Source organism: Nelumbo nucifera, chromosome 5 (assembly GCF_055504915.1).
Source record: "Nelumbo nucifera cultivar China Antique chromosome 5, China Antique-T2T, whole genome shotgun sequence".
NCBI classification, from domain to species: domain Eukaryota; kingdom Viridiplantae; phylum Streptophyta; class Magnoliopsida; order Proteales; family Nelumbonaceae; genus Nelumbo; species Nelumbo nucifera.
The window spans coordinates 34,678,890-34,703,486 of NC_142653.1; the positions used below are offsets into that span (position 1 = coordinate 34,678,890).

A 24,597-nucleotide genomic window follows, 5' to 3' on the forward strand; every position below is an offset into this window, starting at 1 on the left:
ATAAGAAATTATTTTTCCGAATTAATAATGAGCAATATAATCACTAATTAATTATTATCAGCAATTAAGTAATAGCAGAAATTATTTTAAGTAATTAATTATTATCGGTGAGTAATTATTATTAGTAATTAATATCTGGAATTAATTAATTAGCAGTAGTTAACTCTAATTAATTAATAATTAACAATAAATATTATTTGTCATTAATAGCTGTACTTAAGTAATTAGAAGTAGATTATTATTAATAATCAATAGCTAAAATTAAGTAATTAGTTTAATAATTAACAGTAATTTATAAAATAGATTCCTTTTTTTTAGGAAATGATCAAAAGTGGGAGCTTCCCACTTCTCATAACTCTGCATTGTGGTGGGCTCCACTCTGCATGTTAGTGGGTTCTTTTCTTGAACTACCACTAATCAAAATTTGACATATGTCCATTTTATTTAAATCTTTAAAATGACGTGTCTTAATGGAGGAGTGCCACATATATTAGAATATTAGGCTATTGTATATTAATTATTAATATATTATAATCTACTGTTATCCATATTCCAATCTGATGGTTCAATTTTAACTCTCAAATTTCAATCCTAACAACTAAAAGATAAGGGTAAACCAAACAGTTCGAGCACATCTTTTGTTCTTTGTTACAGTGTTATTTCTGTCATCTCTCTCTCCGGTCTCCCCCTCTTTCTCCAGATTCCCTTTCATATACATTTTAAACTTTTTGGCAATCTCTCTCTTACACTAAACAGACTTCAGAGTAGCCTCGCTTTTTGTCTAGGCCTCTCGGAGCTCGGAAGATATCACATTTCTTGCGACCTTGGTTATAAAACAATCCACAGACCCCTCAATAAAATGTAAACACTCCAATGTTTTTAACGGAGAAAACAAAATCACAAGTTCACAAGTGCTGTTTGAAATAATACACTAGTGTGCTCACATTTCATTGTTTAATAATAAATAATATATATTGTACATTATGTAACAATGCAATTAGTAACAAAAAAAAGTATTATATGATATTTTATATATTATAATCAGGGTTCAAAATATTGATACTGAGTGATATGCTGGTATGGCGTATTGGCCTGTATCGGTATTTTTTATTTTATTTATTTTGAATCTGGTTCAGAAGAGCTGATTTAAGGATGGTTTACCCCCTGAACCACTTGTCGATTCAAAACATCCCCTGTAAAGGCATATCGGGAAAACTGATACATACCAATATTTTAAACCTTGTTTGTAATATATGGAATATTATAATATATATATATATATATATAATATTATTAAGAATATATAATTAATATATTATAAAATTGGACTGACGTGATCATTTTTTGTTTATTTGTTTATAAAGATGCAAAACCCAACCCAGCCCGTGAACAGATTTCATGGTGGTTTGCTTTGTATTTGGTTTCATCGGTTGATTCACGCCCATATCAAACCGGGGCCATTGACATCCTTACCACTCTCTGTTTTAATTTTTAATGTATAATTTTCTAACGTTTATTATAATAAATTAATAATTACAATATAACTCATTTAGTGATTTTGAAACTTAAATCCGTACAACTGTTTGGAGAATTGCCGGTCTGACCAGTTCTCTCTGGCGTTAAACGGTCTAATCGGCCAGCTCAACGACGGCCTGCAAACATTTGGTACTTACTTACCGCCGGGCTTTCTCGTGCTGCAGCAGTTCGGTTGATCTCATAGGAAACTCCTATTACTGCGACCCAAACGGGTCCTCAGATGACACGAACGAAGGATTAGGAGTTGGAGGAACAGGTACTTCGATGATGCCTTCCAACATGAGAACCACAGCCTTCATTGAAGGGCGAAGAACCGGTTCATCTTGAATACACCACAATCCCACCTTAACCATCGTCTCCAACGTCCTCATATCAACATCTTCATCACGTATAAGCATTTTCAGTTGTCTGGTCACAAAGCAATAATAGACCCAAGTAGAAAGAACAATCTCGTCTGGTGTAGATGCAGTAACATCCATGTTCCTTCTGCAGCAAACAATCTCCAACAGCACCACTCCATAGCTGTAAACATCAGTCTTCACTGATATGGGTGTGTTCCTTTGCCATTCTGGAGCCAAGTACCCTCTGGTCCCTCTGACCTGGGTAAAAGTTCTAGTCTGATCCGGCATCAGCAGCTTGGCTAGGCCAAAATCGGATATCTTAGCAGTCCAAAAATCATCCATCAGTATGTTCTGAGGCTTTATATCGCAATGGATGATAGGGGCCTCGCACTCTTCATGGAGGTAGAGAATCCCTTTTGCTACATCCAATGCAATCCTCAGTCTGTCATCCCAACAGGGGCGTTTCTCGGACTTGAAGAGAAGGTTAGCAAGTGATCCGTTGCTCATATACTCGTATACCAGAAGTCGATTTGAACCCTCCGCACAGTAACCCAGCAACCGAAGCAAGTTTCGGTGATGGGTTTTCCCTATTGCTCTCATCTCAGCCCGAAATTCTCGTTCTCCTTCTTCGACTACTTTCTCTAGTCTCTTTACAGCAACCACTTTCTTACCTTTAGAAAGAGTCCCCCTGTAAACTGCGCCAAAGGATCCCCTACCCAATTCCTCCTTGAACCCCTCTGTTGCTTTCTGGAGCTCATTGTATGAAAACAACCGTAGCGTAAACTCATCCCTCTGACCCAGACTCCCCATTTCTGCCATCAATCTATTCTTTAGAACTTGGTGGCTATAAACAAAGAAAACAGAGATGGCAACAGCAAAACATGAGCTGCACCCAAAGAAACCCAAAGCAACAAGGACCAATGAACTGATTTTGTTCTCGGTCACAATCACTGGCTTTACTGGGCTTCGCTGGGTACTGTTTTCCATTTGACTCTTCGTAGTACCAATCTTAAAGAAAGCAGTGGACAATTCAGTGCTGCCTATGTTCAATCTCGCGTATCTCAGAGGAAGCTGGTGTTTATCGCACCACCCATTTTTGAACACTGAAGCACCACAGACGCAGTCTTCTGAACAGGACTTGCGGCATTCCTCCTCTGTAATATATGCAGAAAAGTAAGGGGATGATCCCCAAGATATATTTTGCAGAGAAGCAACGTTATACGACGTCGTAATGTTCCCTTCTCCATGTTTGCATACAGGACCAGTGAAGCTCCTTTGGCAGCCCAGAGACTTCTGGTTGGGGTCAACAAAATCGAACCCAGGAAGACATAGGCAATCGGTTTTATTGTTCATCATCCTGCAGTAGCTGTTAAAACCGCAAATACCTTTGACTTCACACCGTTTGTCCATGCTCAGTGCCTCCCACACAGTCGACACCGAGTTGGGTCCATGAGCATACCCCCGGAAAATTCCATCATTGTCAAGTGTTGCGCGGAAAATGGTGGTCTCATTGACACCGGAAAGAGAGCTTAAGTCGGGCTTCGATCTCCAAAACTCGTGATCGGTGCCGTTGCGGATAGATAGAATACCAGTAGAATTATCTAGATGTAGATACAAGTTGGATCCATGTCCAATGACGTTCCAATAACCTTCCACAAATACTAAGTCAGGGGTATTTATGGGGTAAAGAACAGCGTATGGGTTCTGCAGCTTGAGACGAAACCGTCCAGATGAGCAATCTGTTTCGGATACACTGGAAATCAATTGATTCCCCGTGGATAGAAACTGACCTCCTAATAAGGTGCTGGTCGGATGACTGAAACTCTCCCACAAAACCCCGGAATAAATACTGTAAAGCACAAAATTACCGGAGTCCAGCATGGATGCATAGGAACTGGTGACTGATGTAGAGGTAATGCTTTTTCCTTCACCTGGCTCAGTTCCAGGAGAGAGAATTACTCTACCGTTCATGGTTAGGCGCAAAGTAGCATTTGACGAGACCGGTGGGTCATCTCTATTCGCCATCCAGACAAGTGTATTTGCTGGTTTGCCCACCAACCAAACTCCAATGACAAAGCGATTATCACCTAAAGGATAGAATCCAAATGCAAATCGGCCAGAAGGTGATGACCATGAAGAAGGCTGAGTAGCGGGGGAAAGCAAAGAGCCCAAGCTTATTATTTTGGGTTGAGCTTCTACTGCAATTGGAGTGATGACACAGAGAAATAGAAAGAGTGCTGAAAATACAGACGCCATTCTACAGAAAATATCAGGCTGAGTGAATTGTTTGTGCGTTTATGTGGAGAGTTTTGGATATGTAGGACGGACCCTTCCCACTGCTCACCGATGCGATGACCCCGTCAAGACTTAAGAGAGAGAGGATTTAACATCCGAACGGGATGAGCTCACACACAGTAACACATCAACGCGTGTTCAATAATGGGCTACGGGTTGGACACTCCACTGTTCCCTACAAAGGCCCACGAAAACTGGCCCATTAATCGGTTTTATAACCCGTTCTACACGCTCTTTCATTTTATGATTTTCACAAGCGCGTGGAAAAAATTCTTTGTTTTTCCTTTTTGGGTACAACGCTCTTTGTCCCGAAGTTTTATTTTAACAAAAACCTTCTCTACAGTTTTGAAAAATACCTCCCTGCCATCATTATCTCAGTCAGAAAACATTGGCCTAATGCATTCAATTTTTTTTTGCCTAATGCATTTATTTTTTTTGGAAATACTCACTTTACCCTTGTACATATATATATAATTCAAATGGAAATTTACAAAAATATTTCATAAATCTGGCATAAAAGCATAAATAGTAAGGATAATGTTATACTCACTTTACCCTTGTATATATATATATATATATATATATATATATATATATCTAATTTAATTTTGTAAATTCATTATGATTGAGTGAAGCCTAAAAGCATAAATCTGGCATTTTGGTTATATTAAAAGATTTCTTAACAAATGATAAGGATAATGTTATAACTTAAAAGACAATAATAGTTTTTCTTGATAATAAATTGAGAAAATGATGAAAGGATGGTAATTGCAGAACTTTTCAAAACTATAAGGAAGGTTTTTACTAAAATGAAACTTTATATGATGTTTTTATGATCAGAATTTACTAGGCCCAAAGTACTGCCTGACCGTGAATTGATGCCAAATTCACGGGCAGGATGTAATTTATAGGGGGAAGAGGGCTAATTGTAATAATCTACTAGTACAGGGAGAATGTCTCCTAATCTACTAGTAGCTCCCTATATACTGCATCTTACCCGTAAATTTAACATCAATTCACGGGCAGGATTCAGTCCACCCATAAAAATCTTAAGTCTAGTGTGGACTGAACTATAAAAACGGCTATTAATAGATTAGGAGGTGGCTGTGATTTTAAATTTTTGAAGTGAATTACAGTCTTTTTATCAGGTCTTTGTGTAAAATACATCAAACCATGACGCCCGAACGTTGACTCAGAAGAAGAGTCCAAGTATCCGTACTAATTAATGTTTCAGATAACAGGTGGCTGTGGGTACTGATTCATACCCCCAATCTCACGGCATTTCTTCATGTTCAAACCAAAAACTTTAATAACACTAAATGACTACCAAATTAGTGGATCATAAAAATAGAAAGAAATGACTACACTAAGGTAGCCCTGTCAATTCAAGGTATTAGTTGCAATTATTTCAGAGATGACGTGTTTAGATAATTGGATTAGATTTGAATTTTATAATCTTTACCTGATTAATAATTGAATCAGATTTGACTTTGATTCCATCTAATCTAATTATATTTTAGTGCTTATTGATTTTAATATATAAATTTTATATAATTATTATTTAAAATTATAAAAAATATATTTTCATATATTATATGTTATATAAATAATAAATTCAATATGTTATATTTATATTAATTTATTATATATAAAAGATGAAATGTAATTAACATTTTATTTTTCTGTATTTTAAAAAATTAAAGAGGAATTGGTTTAAATCCAAATCCGATCCAGATCTAGGATTCAAATTTGAATCCAAGGTCTTCAAATCCGATAGGATTCAAATGCAGGTTTTCAATAATTGGATCGGATTTGGATTTTACTCTGATCCGAATTCAATTTATTTATAACCCTATTCTAAGGAGGTGTTTAGGGATATCCAATCAGTGGTTTAAGGGAGGGTTTTGTAAATTTTGGACCCTTTGTGTCTCTCAAACTTCCCATCACTATCTTTTCCAAAACTTGCATTAGATTGGGCTTTTAGAACTCAATCTTTCCTCACACACCAAAATTTAATTTTTTATTATACATAAATAATAAACAAGTAAAATAACATGAATAAAGTTCAAAATTTTCAATTATTTGATTAAAACATGTAAAAACGTATGTGTATATGTACATATATTTGAGTGAAGAGAGAATTATTGAATGATGAAACAAAACATAAGATTTTCAATTTAAAATGCATGTATAATATATATATATATATATTGGTAATTTACTTGTAAGTTCTAGGGTATTTTAGCCTGATATACTCTGATATATTATTGAATGGAAAGGTCACGTTTAGCCTAATATTATACTTTACTCATACCATATCTATATATGGGTTGTAAAATCTCAAAACCTTAAAAAAAAATGTCCATTTTAAAGAAAACAGCTCTAGGGGGCATCCACCAATATGATTTTTTTTTTTTTTTTTTTATACCTTAGAAAAGATTAGAGGGAGTGAAGGAGAGGAAGCATCTTTTCATATAGTCAAATTAATTAAAGACTTTGCTAACAAGAATAAGACTTTTCTCTTCCTAGTGTTGACTTGGAGAGGAGAAGTGGAGAGGTTTACGGCTGTCAATGGACTCTGAAAATCCGATACCCAATCAACATTAGATACAACGTTTGTTTGGCATCGTTGCCATTGCTTAGAAAACAGTGTCACATCAGCGCTATGTCAGAAAAAAACGGTGCTCTAGGAAACAGACGTTTGTTTGAAACCGTTTTTCCATAAAAATGGTGCTCCAAGCCATGCCTTGAAAATCGGGAAGGCATCGCTTGGAGAAATGTCAAATTTGGCGTTTCCTGGAGCTGCAGCTGCAGCTCCTTACTGCCAACAGGGATGCGAGATGGCAGTGATGCATGTGGCACTGGATAGTGGATAACAGTGCGTGAAGCATTGGTATCAAACAAAAAAAATTATTGTTGCTCTAAGAAACGTCCTACTATACATAGCAGAAATGATTCCAAACAAAAAAAAAAAAAAGACACCATTTTTTTTCTCAGCTTCCAATCAGTCAGCAGCAGAATCTGTAGCTCCGATGCCAAATATATACACAATTACTCTACTATGGATGTTAATAACAGTATCTGTTTAGCAATCAGACTATATTTATATATGTAAAAGTTAAAAAATAATATTTTCTTTTATATTTTAATTATAAAATATAATTATGGGAGTAATTATATTATGGGAGCAATCTTGTGGGGGCTGATTTTGATCTCTATTCCTGGTGGAATAACATTCCCTTATTTGAGGGAATAGCCAATGAGAATTCATTCCAGCTAATTCAGATTTCAATTCGGATTTCAATCTGAACCACACAGGTGAGGGGGCTAGACCTTTCCGGTTGTGAACGAAATGGTCCCTGAGTTGCTCTTTTGATGGGTAACATGGGTTGATTAATTTGAGGATCTTTATGTAGATTTTGAAATTTCGGACTTAATGCACGTAAATTCTGTAATTTCTAGATGATATGAAGAATTTTCAACATTATTTCAAACAGAATATATGCTATCTTGATTCAGCATAACATATTATATATTATATATATGGATCATAAAACACTACATTAAAGGAGAAATTGCAACATTAAGAAAAGGAAAGGCTTGGAGGAGGAGTGGGTGTATCCACGGTTCCTTCTAACATCAAGATCACATTCTTCATTGAAGGACGAAGAGCCGGTTCATCTTGAATACACCACAGTGCAACCTTAACCATTTTCTCAAGTTTGTTCATGTCTACCTCTTCATCATCATCGTCCACAAGCTTATCCAACTCCTTAGCTACAAAGCACTTATAAACCCAACTAGAAAGAATTATCTCATCTGTTGTTGAGACGTTCACCTCCATATTGCTTCTGCGACATATAATCTCTAACAGCACAACCCCAAAGCTATAAACATCAGCCTTTACCGTTATGAGGATATTGTTTTGCCATTCTGGTGCCAAGTATCCTCCAGTCCCTCTGACTCGGGTGAAGCTTCTCGTCTGATTCGGCATCAATAGCTTTGCCAACCCAAAATCCGAGATCTTAGCCGTCCAAAATTCATCCATCAGTATATTTTGGGGCTTTATGTCACAATGGATGATGTGGGTCTCACACTCCTCGTGTAGGTAGAGAATGCCTCTTGCTATGTCCAGTGCTATTCTTAATCTTTCTTTCCAAATGAGGTGTTCTTCAACCTTGAAGAGAAGCTGAGATAGTGAGCCATTACTCATGTATTCATAAACCAGAAGCCTCTTAGAGCCCTCAACGCAGAAGCCCAGCAACCGAACCAAGTTCCTGTGATAAGTTCTCCCAATGGCGCTCATCTCTGCTTTGAATTCTCTTTCTCCTTCTGTCACAGTCTCTAGTCTTTTAACAGCTACAATTCTGTCACCCGGTGATAAGACTCCTTTATAAACTGCTCCAACAGAACCCCTACCCAACTCCTCTTTGAAACCGCCTGTTGCCTTGTCGAGTTCATTGTAAGTGAACTGTCGCAGAGAAAACTCCTCGGTGAGTACCGAATTACAATTTCTTGACAACCTTATATAATTCCGTGCTTGTCGTCGGTGGATACAGAAGCTATATATTGCAATGGCGATAAAGGAACATGTGACGGAAGCAAAACTGACCAAAAGCACTAGGGCCTCTCTTTTCTTTCTATCTTTCGGATCATGTGGCTTCACAGAACCGGTTGAGCTTCTGTTACCTGGGAATCCAGAACTCACCTTTAAGAAAGTTGTGGTAGACTCGTTCTGACCCATTCTTACATATCGCAGTGGAAGATCTAGTTTATTACAATTCCCATTACTATCAAACAGCGCCGCTCCGCAATTACAGTCTTCTAAACACGATTTGCTGCAATCTGCTTCCGTCATTGGCACTACGGAGTAAGGCGGTACGGGAAAAACCAGATCCTTCATTTGAATAACCGTGTACTGTTTCACTGCCTCTTTCCAGTCTCTGCAACCTTCTGGACCAAAGTCACCCTGGCAGCCGAGGAACTTTTGATTGGGATCGATAAAGTTGAAACCAGGAAAACAAAGGCAATCATGTTCACTACCCATGAGAGCGCAATAGCTGTTGAAGCCGCAGAAACCCTTGACTTCACACTGGTCTTGCAACGCCGACCACTCAAGCTTCATGGTGGCGCTACCACCGCTGCTAAAGCTATGAGAATACAGCAGGAAATTACCATTGGGGTCAAGTGTTGCACGGTAAACAACCGCCCCGTGTCCGCTGGAGCTGGACGACGACAGGTTGACTAGAAGGAGTAGCAAAGAACCCTGTTGGCTGAGGAATAGGTTGCCGTTGTAATCGAGATTTAAGTTGATGCTGTCTCCTCCGGTATATGTGCTCGTCCAATCATACGCGTTGAGGGATTCGGCTGTGGTGTTTATCGGGTAAGCAACAAGGTTACCATCTGACTGCATATAGAGAATAAATCGTCCACTTGAGTGGTCAGTGTTTGATACACTGGAAACCAACAAATTGCCGTTGGTTAGATTCTGACCACCCAATATGGTGTCAGTGGGAGAATCGAAGCTCTTCCAGATCACATTTGAAACATTGTCGTAGAGCACAAAATTGCCAGAGTCGAGCAATGAAGCAAAGGAAGCGGGATCAGACGCGCCGGTGATGTTTATCTCTTCACCTTTTTCTGTCCGCAGAACAAGCCAACCCTCCTTGGTCAAAGCTAGGGTAGCATTCGAGGAGACCGGTGGGTCGTCGCGTCTTGCAGTCCAGACAACTGTCTTTTCGGGGTTTCCAACCAACCTAATTCCGACGGAGAAGCCTTTGCCTTCTGGGTAGAAGCCAAATTCGAATCGGCCGGAGGATGAGAGCCATGAGTTGGGTTGAGTGGATGGGGAGAGCGAAGAGCCCAAATTGATCAAATTTGAAAGATTTTGTTGAGCCCCAACAACTAAACAAAGTACGGAGAGAAACACAAACACAAAGAATACAGGCAGCTTAGACGCCATTAGAGATGGAGAGGGTGCAAGACAGAACGCTGCAGCTTTAAGGGAGTGGGGAGGGTCCAAATCTGCTACAAAGAAGAAGTTTCGTGATATGTTACAAAACGGTTACAACACGTCAGTCAAAGAGTGCAGAGTGCTCCCAGGTATGCTAAAATTTCTTTCTCGAGAGTGATTTGTAAGTCAACGTTGATCTCGACCAAATTCTACAATGGGGTGGTCATTTCTGAAGACTAAAATAAATTGAGTAATTGACTTGTCCGGTCGCATTCTTTCAAACAAATGTGCAAAAACACCCTTTCTCTGAAGGCCAAAGTTGAGATTAACCCCATTAAATTAAACCACCCCCATTCACAGAAACTTCATTTCTATAGTGAACAAGGTGCTGCCAGAAGCGACCCTCCCTCCGCCTCTCTCTCTCTCACACACACACACACAGACACACGCACACAATTTCACTTTGGCATTTGTTTTCTTTTTCCTTTTGTTGTTTACAATAAATCCGATTCTCATAAAGTAGTGGCTTTAGTAGGTTCTACTTTTTGCAACATCAATCATCATTGACTTCAGAGATGTTTGGGATCCATGCTGACTCTTTTGATGATCAATGATTTCTCTCAGAAGAGAAATCAGAGAAATTGCTTATTTGGTATCAGCCGATTTTTCAAAAATCAGTTATAAATTTATTTGCTATTGATTATCAACAAATAATAAAAATGGTCATTTACAATATTTGCTATTAATTATCAACAAATAATAAAAATTGGTCATTTACTAAAATAATATATAAATAATCCCAATTAAATCTAACAATGGAACCCAATTTTTCCAGGTTGGGTCGGGTTGAGTCGTCCTCAAATTTAGAAAGCTAAATGTGAGATCTTAACACTATTTTTTCGGGGTTGGTTGGATCGGATTCCCGGGTTGGATCAACTTTTTGCCACTACCAGCGACCCCCACTTCTTAAACAAGGTATTTTTTTTCATGGTTTTTAAAGCCCTAAGAGGTGAGGCCAGCCAGCGTCAGAGGTGTGCCCCGCTGATTAGGTCCGGGATACGGGAGGCCCCAGACAGCCAAGAAATATAAAGTCTCTCTGCTCAACACAGGCCACAGTACCACTCTCTCCAATTGGCAAATTTGAGGGCAAACCGTTCAATTCAGCTGCCCTTCGCTAAAACTACAAAAAATACAAACGTCGCGGAAAGTTTCTCACGACATTTTACGCAAATGTCGCGCCTATAAAAGTCTGGAAAAGTTTAGGTGAAGTTTATGGGAATTTTCAGTGATCCTTTGCAAATGTCACTGAAATTGGTTCGACATCGAACTTGAAAATGACCATAGCAGCTCTGGAATCCACATTATTAGTTTGCCATGAAAATATGTTATTCTCTATAATCACACCAGTTCGTTGCCTTTATCGGCCATTCTTTATATGAACCACGTTAAATTAAGAATGAAATTTAACCATGAAGAAGAAACAGAGTCCTGAGTCTCTTGACAAAGGTAAACGAGCACCAGGAAATAAGGAAACGATATCTTGGTATTTTCTGCTTTTGTTGTGATAGATAATGGAGACTATATATGAGAAGATGAAAACGGTAAGCGAACAGCACAGTCGCACCAGGAAATGAGGAAACGATACCGCATAAAAAATAACAGCAACATCAGTTTAAGGACAAAGAAATTCAACTTCACAGTTGCAGAGAACGAAAAACAACACTATTGTTGCCTTCTCGCAGGATTGAGGTGAGATTGGATGACATATAAAGGATAGTACAACCGCGAAAGAAAGGTAGCCTCTGCAACATCAAGTTTTTCATGCATTTGCTGTCTCTACTTTCTTCAGAACCATCAAAAACTGTTGAAGACCGATCCCTTTAAGTTGTTAGCAGAGGCGTATAGCTAGGGCATGATAGCGACAACGTTTAACATGGCTCAACTCAAGAGGTACTTAGGAAAGATGAGGGATCAGGAGGAATTGGAATTTCTACAGTCCCTTCCAACATTAAGACCACCTTCATCGAGGGACGGAGGGATGGCTCATCCTGGATGCACCAAAGACCCACAGTAACCATCCTCTCCAATCCTCTCTTCTCCACCTCTTCATCACCCAGTAGCTTGTTTAGCTCACCAGCCATGTAACAGTCGTAGACCCTATCTGTAAGAACTATTTCATCCTCAGGAAGACTGATATCCACACTACGACGACAACATACCATCTCCAGCAACACAATTCCAAAGCTGTAGACATCTGCTTTCACTGTTATGGGCATGTTCCGATGCCACATACCCCCTTGTCCCCCTAACGCCTGTGTACGTCCCAGTTTGGTCGAGCTTCAATAGTTTTGCCAATCCGAAGTCTGCAATCTTGGGGCACATATTCTCATCTATGAGTATGTTTTGGGGCTTTATATCGCAGTGGATGATTTGGGTCTTACACTCTTCATGCAAATAGAAGATACCCCTTGCTATATTCACACCGATTCCCACTCTTTGATCCCAACTTAGTACTCTTTCAGCTTTGAAGAGGAACTCTGCTAGTGATCCCATTAAATGTTGCTACACATTTCCAAGAATCATTGAATCAGTCCTCTTGAAGATACAGTAAAGCTCTCTTCCAATGTTCCCTTCATTCCTATGTGCGTCGGTTGCATCTTCCAAAGGTAGGCAGTTCCAAAGTTAGTCGGTTCGGCTCCCTAGGTGAGTTAATGTGAGTCTTTGTTCAATGTAAGTCGGTTCACCTTCAACCGACTCCATCTACTATAAAAACCCCTCTTCTATACTGATTCGAATTATCAGAGAAAAATACCAGAATACATTTACAAAACTTTTCTCTTGTTCAACTAAGTTCTATTCTGTGTTTTCTATCATATTTTTTTACAGTATTTATTGTTACTATCATCCGCAACCATCAGTGGTATCAGAGCTCATTCGATCAATCTCTTGGGCGTGATTTCTTCTAAACATAATGTGTGCAGAAACCAATCGTTCCACCCTTTCTCTTCCAATCTTCAATGGAGAAAACTATGACTTCTGGTCCATCAAAATGAAGACCTATTTTCGGTCACAAAGTTTATGGAGAATCGTTGAGGAAGGATTCTGCATTGCTAAAGACACCTCTACTCTTTCTGCTTGCAGCAAGCAATGGCTGAGGAGATATTTCCTCGAATCATGGGCGCATCAACTGCAAAAGAAGCATGGGATACACTACAAGAGGAGTTTCAAGGATCTATCAAGGTACGCACTGTTAAATTGCAGAAGTTTAGAAGGGATTTTGAAAATCTTAAGATGAAGGATAATGAGACTGCAAAAGATTACTATTCTAGAATAAAAGAAATAGTAAATCAAATGAGAGCCTATGGGGAGACTATTTCTGACAAGAAAATAGTCGAGAAAATTTTGATCTCTTGTACAGAGAGATATGATCCAATAATTTCGGTGATAGAAGAAATAAAGGATCTAGAAACACTATCACCAACTAAATTGATGGGCTCTCTCGAGACATATGAAAATAGGCGTGACAGGCAGAATGAAAATTCAGTTGAAGCTGCCTTTCAGTCTAAAGTTAATCTGCGGTCTCATAAACCAAAAGTTGATGGAAGAAAGTCACAAGAAAAACCAAAAGAAAATAATGACAAGTATTCTTCATGTGGTATTTGCAAGAAGAGAAACCACTTGGAGAAACCACAGTGCCAAAACTGTAAAAAATTTGGCCATGTTGAAAAAGTTTGTAGATTCAAGAAAACCCATCAAGTTAATTTTTCATAAAAGAAAAATGAGGAAAATAATCTTTTTTATGCTTGCCATTCTGCAATAGAAGAAAAAAAGAATACTTGGTATCTTGATAGTGGGTGTAGTAACCACGTGACTAAAAATGAAAGCATCTTCCATAGTCTTGATAAAATCACGACCAAAGTCAAAATTGGTAACGGCGACTTCATGGAAGCAACCGGCAAAGGCACCATTGTTGTTGACACCAAACAAGGCAAAAAATACATAAATGATGTACTTTTGGTCCCCAATATTGATCAAAATCTACTCAATGTGGGCCAAATGATAGAAAGAGGTTACTCTTTACATTTTGAGGGAAACTCTTGCACAATCTATGATAAGCAAGACAAGTCCCTTGAAATTGCAAAAACAAAAATGACAGAAAATAGATGCTTCCCCATTCAATGGAGAGATGCAAGTTATATAGCAATGCAAGCACAAGTGGACGAGTCGTGGCTATGGCACAGAAGATTCAGACACTTTAATTTCCATGGATTAAGGATTCTTCAGTAGAAGAACATGATGCATGACCTACCAGCTATCAAGGAGTTCAACAATGTCTGTGAAGGGTGTATGCTTGGAAAACAATATTGACATCCCTTCCCATCCGGCAAAGCTTGGAGAACCAAAGAGCCATTGGAGTTAATTCATACAGATGTTTGTGGTCCTATGCGTACTCCATCAAATAATCAAAACAGGTATTTCATCATCTTCGTTGATGATTATACTAGAATGACATGGGTTTATTTCTTGCGAGAAAAATCGCAGGTTTTTGATATTTTTAAAAAATTCAAAGCCCGTGTTGAGAAGCAAAGTGGTCACAACAATAAGACCATAAGTGACAGAGGCAAAGAATATACTTCCAATGATTTCAACAAGTTCTGTGAAGATGAAGGCATGGAGCATCAACTTACAGTTGGGTACACTCCAGAACAGAATGGAGTATCCGAAAGAAAAAACATAACAATTATGGAGACTGCAAAAGCCATGCTCATGGAAAAGGGTCTTCCCAAAATTTTTTGGGCAGAGGCAGTAAACACTACTGTCTATCTGCTCAATAGATGTCTAACTAAAGCTGTGCAAAATAGGACACCAATTGAAGTTTGGAGTGGGCAAAAGCCATCAGCAAAGCATCTCAGAATTTTCGGATGCATATGCTACACACATGTCCCACAAGAGAAAAGAGGCAAACTGGATGAGAAGACTGAGAAATGAATTTTCTTAGGCTATAGCACTCAATCAAAAGGCTATCGAGTCTATAGCTTAAGGAAAGAAAAACTCATAATTAGTCGAGACATAAGCTTCGGCGAGGATGCTGCATACAATTGGGAGACAAAAGAAGTTGAAAGAAAGACTATCAACTTGCCTCTATTACCAAGTCAAAGAATTGAAGAAATTTGTGATCAAATCAGTTCGCCAACACAATCGGAACCGGAACAAGCTTCACAGTCTACTCCGAACTCACCACCAAGGCAAACTAAATCCTTAACGGAAATATATGAAACATGCAACTTGATGATTATAGAACCAAAAAGTTTTGAAGAAGCTTTTAAGGAAGAAAAATGGAGAAAAGCTATGAATGAAGAGATAAAAATGATAAAAAAAATGAGACTTGGGAGCTTGTGGATCGTCCACAAGACAAAGACACTATTGGAATTAAGTGGGTCTACAAGACAAAGCTTAACTCAGATGGCTCAATCTAGAAGCTTAAAGCAAGGCTAGTTGCTAAAGGATACTCACAACAATACGGTATCGACTACAATGAGATATTTGCTCCAGTTGCTCGCCTTGACACAATCAGGGCATTGATAGCACTAGCTGCACAGAAGAAATTGAAAACTTTTCAACTTGATGTAAAATCTGCATTCCTCAATGACTATCTTAAGGAGGAAATCTATGTGAAGCAGCGTCAAGGGTTCGTGGTGCAAGGACAAGAAGACAAAGTTCTCAGATTAAAGAAGGCATTATATGGCTTAAAAAAAGCTCCACGAGCTTGGTACAACAGAATCGACAATTATTTCTCGGAGCAAGGATTCAGGAGGAGCTATAGTGAGCCAACACTCTACATCAAAACTCAAGGTACAAATGATCTTATTTATACTGGAGATAATGAGAAGATGGTCAAGAAGTTTAAAGAAGACATGATGAAGACTTTTGAGATGACTGATTTAGGCTTAATGCACTACTTTCTTGGAATTGAAATAACGCAAGAAGAAGAAGAGACATTCATCTCACAAAAGAAGTATACAAAAACTCTTTTGAACAATTCAAAATGGAGGGGTGCAAAACAATCTCCACTCCATTAGACAACACTTAAGCATTCAAAAAGGAAGATGGCTCACCAAAGGAAAATGAATCACAATTTCAAAATATGATTAGAAGTCTTCTCTATTTAACTGGTACAAGACCAGACATCATATATGCAGTTAGTCTACTATCAAGATTCATGCAGAATCCAAGTCAAGTCCACCATGGAGCAGCTAAAAGAATACTAAGGTATTTGCAAGGTACAAAAAGCTATGGAATTCGGTACAGTCACACATGACTCTAAGCTCATTGGCTACACAGACAGTGACTGGGCAGGTTTAGTAGATGACATGAAAAGTACATCTGATTATGCTTTCACACTTGGATCAAGGATATTTTCTTGGGCTTCAAAGAAGCAAGCAACTGTTGCCCAATCATCAGCTGAAGCAGAATATATTGCAGCAGCAATAACAACGAGCCAAGCTATATGGCTCAAAAGGATACTTGATGACATGGGAGAACCACAAGTTGGTGCTACTGAAATCTACTGCGATAGCAAATCAGCTATTGCAATGGCAAAGAATCCCATATTTCACAGCAGAACCAAACATATTGGCATCAAGTATCACTTTATCAGAGAAGCTGAAGGAAACAAAGAAATAGAACTCAGACATTGCAAAACTGAAAAACAGTTAGCTGACATATCACAAAGGCTCTACCAAAAGGCAAGTTCGAATTGTTACGAGACATGATTGGAGTTGTTGAAATGTGCACCAAGGAGGAGTATTAAATGTTGCTACACATTTCCAAGAATCATTGAATCAGTCCTCTCGAAAATACAGTAAAGCTCTCTTCCAATGTTCGCTTCATTCCTATGTGCGTCGATTGCATCTTCCAAAGGTAGGCAGTTCCAAAGTTAGTCGGTTCAGCTCCCTAGGTGAGTTAATGTGAGTCTTTGTTCATTGTAAGTCGGTTCACCTTCAACCGACTCCATCTACTATAAAAACCCCTCTTCTGTACTGATTCGAATTATTAGAGAGAAATACCATAATACATTTACAAAACTTTTCTCTCGTTCAACTAAGTCCTATTCTGTGTTTTCTGTCATATTTTTTACAGTATTTACTGTTACTATCATCCACAACCATCAAATCCATTGCTCATGTACTCATACACTAGTAGCCTGTTAGGGCCTTCATTGCAGTAACCCAGTAACTGTACTAAGTTTCTATGATGAGTTTTGCCAATAACTCTCATCTCAGTCTAAAACTCCCGTTCTCCCTGTTCCACCACTTGGTGTAATTTCTTAACTGTGACCACCCTTTGGTTTCATCCCTTTGCTATGGTTCCTCTAAAGACAGAGCCACAAAGACGATTTTTGTGGCTCCTCTGTAAATTCTTCATTTTCCTAATGAGAACAACCGAAATTGCTAGGAGAATAATTGGCCTAATAATAAATGCAACACCAACGAATAAAATAGCATTCCTGCTTTGCGCTTTGCTTCCTCTGGTTTCTGCTTCAGCTGTAGTTAAAGGATCGTTTCTGCTCTCTGACCTTCTGCCCACCTTGACTAAAACAATGGTAGTATCATCCATGTTTCTTCTCCCATATCTCAACAGTAGCTTCTGCTTCCTGCATTCTTTATCTTTAAAAAATGCAACTTCACAGTAACAATCACTCAAGCAGTTATCGTTGCAATCTTCTACCTCCGAGAGATTTATGATAGAATACGGGTTACTTTCCCATTGTATATTATCCGATCTATACAAAGACAATATGAGATTTTGGTCCTTTTTACCACAAGTTTCTCCACTGGAACTTCTCTGCAGCCCAACCAGTGTTGACTTGGATCTATGAAATCAAAACCATCAAGACAGGAGCAAATAGCTTCTTCATCCATGAGTCTTCAGTACGCATTTAGGCCACATAGACCCTTGGGGTCACAACGATTAGTCAGTGAGAACCACTTGACTGACCAATCACTTTTCTGATCCAAACTGTTGGCATACAACCGTATGATGCCATCCACATCGATTGTCAGGCGGTAAAAGATTGTTTCATTTGTAGAATTCTCTCTGGCATACAGGGTTTTTATTTGGAATCCGGTGCCGTTGTGCAAGTACAGGTGGCCATCTTCGTTAAAATTTAATGTAACGCCGGCTCCTTCATCAGCCGTACCTATACTCCAATAAGCGTGCTGCGCAGTATCAGAAGTTTGAATAGGGTATTGCACGAGGTTTCCATCTTACTACATTTTGAGGCGAAACCTTCCCATTGAGTCGTTGGTTGCCGAAGCACTAGAGAACAGCTCTTTTACCTGTCATCAAGCGCTGGGTTGGTAGAATGGTCGTAGTTGGGGAATCGAAACTCTGCCATTTGATATTCCCATTAGAACCATAGAGAATGAAGTTGCCCAAATCAAGCATGGAAGCAGAAGAAGCGGATTGCGGAGCTTCAGCAATGGTCTTTTCTTGGCCTTGATTTGATCGTAATGTTACCCTCTATTGGATGAGAATACGCGAGAGTCCTACGAGATCCTGGATCTGTATATTTCTGTACAGTTAGGAAGCTTTGTTTTTAGCAGCCGTGTTTGTAGGAAGATATTCTTTTTGGATTAGGAAGTCTTTTGGAGATAGAAGTTGCATTGCATTTAGGACGTCGGGTTGTTAGAACGTTTTGGAGCAAGAAACTCCATCGAGTTTGTATATATATCATGAGATAACAATCGAAACAACAACCTTTGGCTTTCAAAATTTTTTCATGGTATCAGAGCGGGCTTCTGGCAAGTCAAATCCAGCAACCCTTTGATATGAAGGTAGTTGGCAGCCATTATAAGATGGTAAAGCTCATCGACACCGACGTTGATGTACTCTGAGTCCCAGTTCCTGATTTCTTCGTGAGCCTCATTAGGATCGTCCATCTTCTTCTTGGAATCAAACTCGACATATTTCTTGCAATAATCAATCACCTTGGGTTAGATATTACTTCTGACGTTGAGCAACGGAATCACATCGACACCAAAGCCATCTTCGACCATTTGCTTGATCGTCTCAGATGAGTCTTGCTGATTGATCACCATGGCTACTGATGTAGCACAATCCGGTCACTCCTATCTGGCGCTCGCGTCGCTCCTGAGAGGTACCTGAAATGAGAGGAAAGAGGAAGAACTCCCGGGGGGTTTCCCGGCAGGAATGCTCCGATGCTTAAGTCAGTACTCTCATAGTAGACTGCAAGCTAAAAATCACAGTCTGAGAGTTAGAACTTGCTTACTTGCTTCTGGGGTTGGTGCCTTTATACAAGCATTGTCTGGCATGGGCTTCACACACCATATCTGAGATCTCTGCGAGGTCATCTAAGTGGTTCGAGATTCCTGGAGGTAACTGCCATGCACGTTGACCACCCTCTAGATCGCTTGGCACGTGGGCCAACTTCCAAGGATCATGGGAGTGTTTGGATATGCACGCCGAATTCATCGGCGAGCACGTCTTGCAAATCGCCAGGTCGCGCCAGTGCCAGGCTGCCAGGTCGCGCTTAGGCCAGATTGCCAGGTCGGTGCCTGTGTTAGGCCGCACACAGGTCATCGAGTGGGCGCCTTAGAGCTATGATTGCACTGCATCAGCCTCGTGGTGCCGGTCACCCACTCCTACAAGAAGCTGCTAGGAGCTCGACCAACGGGGGCAGCACTACTGACTTTAGGTCGCCAACTCACACGAGAGCCTTGGAAGGCTCGACCAGCAAGGGCGCCCATGTAGTCTGTTGGCCACCAACTTCCGCGGAAACCATGAAGAGCTCATCTTTGTAGAGGGGACCTCGCGAAGAGGACTGATGAGGTTTTATTTTCTGGGAGAAGAGGACTTAGCTTTTTGTAGGATGAGAACTTAGCTTTTGTAGAATGAGAACTTAGCTTTTTGTAGCGTATTCTCACAGACGGCGCCAATTGATGTAATCGTTTCTGGTCACGTATCATTTTCATTTGGCTAAGTACCTCGTCATTTGGTCTGCTCCCAGGTAGCCGATGACTCAGGGGCTGAAGTGGAGCTCCCTGGTGTAGTGCAACCTGGCTGCTCCCTGCAGAAGATGATCTTCTCATCATTGTAGACAGCAGGAACTGGTTGCCTGCAAGAAGCATCATTTTCCCCCTTTTTGCCTAACTTTGCCCCTGGGGGGTGAGGTCTTTATATACTGGAGTCCTCGCGGGTTTGGTGGAGCAATTCCTGGATTCCCGCTATGATGGGACTTGTTTCCATGTTAGGTGGGGATAAAGCCACCAACAGAGCCATCCTCCGCAGACTAAAGGCACGGCTGGACCGAGCTAAAGGATTGTGGGCAGATGAACTACCCAGTGTCCTATGGGCCTACTGGACCACGAAGAAGACTACCACGGGAGAAACACCCTTCAACATCACCTACGACACCGAAACAGTGATCCCCGCAGAGATTGAAGTACCTACGTTGTGGCTAGAAACATACAATGATCAGCCACGCGAGGGCCAACTAGGAGTGACTAGATTGTGCTACATCAGCTGCCAACAACGACAGGAACGGTGAGAGCTCGAGTAAGTCTGTTGGATCGTCTTCTCCTTTCTATTTGCATCCATCAGATAATCCTGGAATTATTATCAGTCCGATGGTCTTGAGAGGAGATAACTACGACGAATCGGCAAAAGCTCATGCTGCTCAGTCATCAGCGGGGCATGAGGTGGCTGCTAATGCAGCTGTGACTGACGGAGACCGAACCGGACTGAGCGAGCTTAATGACGAGTAATGGCAGACTCTTGTAAGCATGCTTAATGCTTACAAAACCGGGACTAATGAAAAACTTTCTAGTAGGAATTACTCCACTGAATGGATTATTGACTCTGGGGCGTCACATCACATGACAGGGAATTTAAATGTGCTCGTCGACACCTATGATGTTGCACATTGTCCTGTTAGGTTACCCAACAGTGCACACACCGAGGCCGTGAAAGAAGACACTGCTCAACTTGGAAATAATTTTAAATTGCTGCACGTATTATATGTCCCAAAACTCAATTGTAATTTATTGTCAGTAGGTTGGTTACTTCGTGACATAGATTGTATTGTGACATTTACTAATAAGTTGTGTGTGATACAAGACCGCATCTCGATGACTCTGATTGGTGCGGGTGAACAGCTTGATGGGGTCTATGTCTTCAAGGGTGTGGTGCCGATTCGTGCTTACAAGACAGATTGAATTGGGTCAAGCAATTTGTGGCATCGGAGATTGAAACACCCTTCTCATCAAACGGTTAGCTTGCTTCTTAATATCAGTAATAATAAGAACAAAACCTGTGATGTTTGTTTGAAGGCAAAGCAAACTAGAGATATTTTTATTCAAAGCGGCAATAAAGTGACTGATTGTTTTGCATTGATTCATTGCGACTTATGGGGTGCTTATAGAGTACCTGCATCTTGTGGATCATCTCGGTTTGTTGTCCACACGATTGTCTTTTCGCATATTCCGGCAAACCATATTCCAATGGCGAAGCCATTGCCCTGTGGATAAAATCCAGAGGCAAATCGTCCAGAGCTTGAGAGCCATGATGGGTTGGAGGTGGGGGAGAGAGAAGAACCTATGCTTATGTTGGATGGTCGCTGTTGAGCTATTACTACACGAACGATAGAAGAGAAGATAAGAAACAGAAAATGAGCAGCCATGATCAAGACGTAGTTCTGTGTTATTATGATTTCATCTTAATAGGAATAGCTTTTGTAAGGCCTCAAGCTCAATAAAGCGTGTTGAAACGTCATCAAAAGCACACAGTCACAATTTATACCATTCAAATATGCAACTTTTGACTAAGTTTTCAACTCTGCAACTTGGAGAGGCCTCATTCCATGTATACGTACGGCATTATATTTTTACTCGCAATTGGTTCTATAACTAAGTGGTCTTAGTATTCATAAATGGTGATTGATCCAGTTACGAATGCTACTAAGCCAGCTTCTCAAGCTTCTGTTAGGATTAGGAGTCCGTTCACGTATATATCCTCTTTATATATATATCTTCTTTTCTTATCATGAATAGTTCAGATAGGGTAGGAAAGATTGAGTCCCTGTAAACATAGGAGTTCTAGTTGCCATAAGCTTAGGAGTTCTGTGGTTGTATTCATGTATATATATACTTGAATTCTCAATGAATAATAGACAGAAAAGATTAAACCAGCCAGTGGTTTCACAGCTTCCATGTCAACTAAGGTAATTTTGGGCTCTATGATTCCAATCTAGAAGCTTTATGGACCAGTTTTGATCATCCAACCGATACACTTTTGGTAGGACTGAGTCTCGCACCATCCAAGTTTCTCTATTCCAGCATCTCAGAAACTGACCGTTCTACTGGAAGGTTTCGGCTTTTGATGCAAAGCGATGGGAATCTCGTCGCTTATCCATTAACAGGTTTTCTTGATGGAAGATATGCTTAGTGGTCAAGTGACACCAAAGAAGTAAGCTCAACGAACGTGTCACTGGATCAAAATGAAGATGGGGTATTATTTCTTCACAGTAATTTTTTTGGGATCAGTAGTTTATATGATGAATTCATTATAAAGAATATAACTGAAGGTGGATTTCCCACCAGAGGAAAGGTTTTGTATCGAGCTACATTTGACAGTGATGGTGTCTTGCGTCTTTATTTGCATCAAATTGGAACTAATAGTAGTTTGAATTTCACGATCATGTGGTCTGCCATTAATAAACAAGATCTCTGTACTGTGAAAGGTATTTGTGGGTTAAACAGCTATTGCACCATGAATGGTGCAACCCACGATTGCCTTTGTCCTCTTGGTTTTGATTTCATTGATCCCAATAGGAGATACGTGGGGTGCAAACTGAGTGTCAATCTAGAAGAGGGTTGTTTAGGAAGTAATAACACGAACTACACCATCTCACCCTGGGAAAACACGGCATGGGAAGTGATGAATATGCACTTTCATGGCTATCTAGTGAAGGAGATTGTGAACGTGGTTGTTTGGATGACTGTAATTGTGTGGTGGCTCTGTATAAAGATCAATATTGCAGGGAGCTGAAACTACCATTGAGATATGGGAAGAGAACTGCGAGTCAATCCATAAGAGCTTTCATTAAGTCGAGAATTGGAAGCTCAAGTAGAGATACCCATTCCAAAACAATTGTTGTCAATAAAATCATTACCAATAGACTCGGCAAAGAGTTTCTCATAGTGGGTCTTGTTCTTATGGCCTTATCTTTGATAACTTTTGTTTCTTGTGGCTTCTTGATTTACAGAAACAGGATATGGAGCTACCAGGTGATCTCAAAGAATGCAAATCTTCAGTCAGATTTTGTTGAAGAAATCAATTTGAAATCGTTCACATATAATGAGCTTGCACAAGCAACTAATAATTTCAAGGAAGAGCTCGGTAGGGGCGCTTTTGGAAGGGTTTACAAGGGTTCCTTACCAAGAGGAAGGAGAGAAATTGCAGTGAAGAAGCTAGAGAGGGTGGCTGAAGAAGGAGAAACCGAGTTCCAGACAGAGATGAAGGTAATTGGGAGGACCCACCACAGGAACTTGGTACAATTGCTTGGATTCTGCAGTGAAGGTTTGAATAGTCTTCTAGTTTGTGAATACATATATGAAAAATGGCTCTCTTGCAGACCTCCTCTTCAAGGCCCAAATGCTTCCTGAATGGAAAGAGAGAGTCAGAATCTCTATAGAAATAGCAAGAGGAATCCTCTATCTACATGAGGAATGCCAAACCCATATCATCCATTGCGACCTAAAGCCTCATAACATTCTCATGGATGATGTATGGACTGCAAAGATTTCAGATTTTGGACTGGCGAAGCTGCTGATGCCGGACCAAACAAGGACATTCACCACCCCGAGAGGAACAAGAGGGTACCAAGCCCCAGAGTCGCACAAGAATGAACCGGTAACAGTAAAAGCAGATGTTTACAGCTTTGGAACCTTGTTACTTGAAATCATTTGTTGCAGGAGGAAACTTGAATTATCAGTTGCAGAGGAAGAGATAATTCTATTGGAGTGAGTGCATAGGTGTTATGACAACTCAGAGTTAGACAAGTTAGTGGGCATTGAAGAGGTGAATGCAGATGAGTTGGAGAGGATGGTGAAGGTGGGTTTGTGGTGTGTCCAGATGGAACCAGCTTTACGTCCCTCAATGAAGCAGGTGGTGTTGATGCTGGAAGGGACTCTGATCACACCCCCTCCTCCCTCAACTTCTTCCATTAATGGCTAGCACTTTCTAGGATCTTCTTCCTGCTTCATCTGTGATCTGATTGCTTGTTAATTTGTTATCTTGAGATGGTTAATTTGTAGTTTATATTACTTCGTCTATAATTAGTACTTATGAATATGTCTAACAAATTAAAAACCTTCTTATTTTACATTTTTTATCCATTCTACAACTTTGTATAATAATAATAATAAGAGGTGCTAAGCTTGCTGTGTCCGT

At 39.9% G+C, this 24,597-nt stretch overlaps 2 protein-coding genes and 2 pseudogenes across 2 annotated transcripts; 1 reads left to right on the forward strand and 3 right to left on the reverse strand.

The window, feature by feature from the left end:
* Window positions 1–1,488: 1,488 nt before the first annotated feature.
* On the reverse strand, window positions 1,489–4,306 carry LOC148791398 (G-type lectin S-receptor-like serine/threonine-protein kinase LECRK4). Its single transcript, XM_088887314.1, has one exon. The coding sequence runs from the start codon at window positions 4,131–4,133 to the stop codon at window positions 1,731–1,733; it is 2,403 nt and encodes an 800-aa protein (XP_088743440.1). The 5' UTR covers window positions 4,134–4,306; the 3' UTR covers window positions 1,489–1,730.
* A 3,380-nt stretch (window positions 4,307–7,686) lies between these two features.
* On the reverse strand, window positions 7,687–10,412 carry LOC148791399 (G-type lectin S-receptor-like serine/threonine-protein kinase LECRK1). The gene has a single exon (XM_088887201.1). It carries the CDS (start codon window positions 10,132–10,134, stop codon window positions 7,756–7,758), a length of 2,379 nt encoding a protein of 792 aa, XP_088743327.1. The 5' UTR covers window positions 10,135–10,412; the 3' UTR covers window positions 7,687–7,755.
* A 1,656-nt stretch (window positions 10,413–12,068) lies between these two features.
* On the reverse strand, window positions 12,069–21,826 carry LOC148791400 (G-type lectin S-receptor-like serine/threonine-protein kinase LECRK3; annotated as a pseudogene).
* A 249-nt stretch (window positions 21,827–22,075) lies between these two features.
* Window positions 22,076–24,381, forward strand: LOC148791401 (G-type lectin S-receptor-like serine/threonine-protein kinase LECRK3; annotated as a pseudogene).
* Window positions 24,382–24,597: the final 216 nt, after the last annotated feature.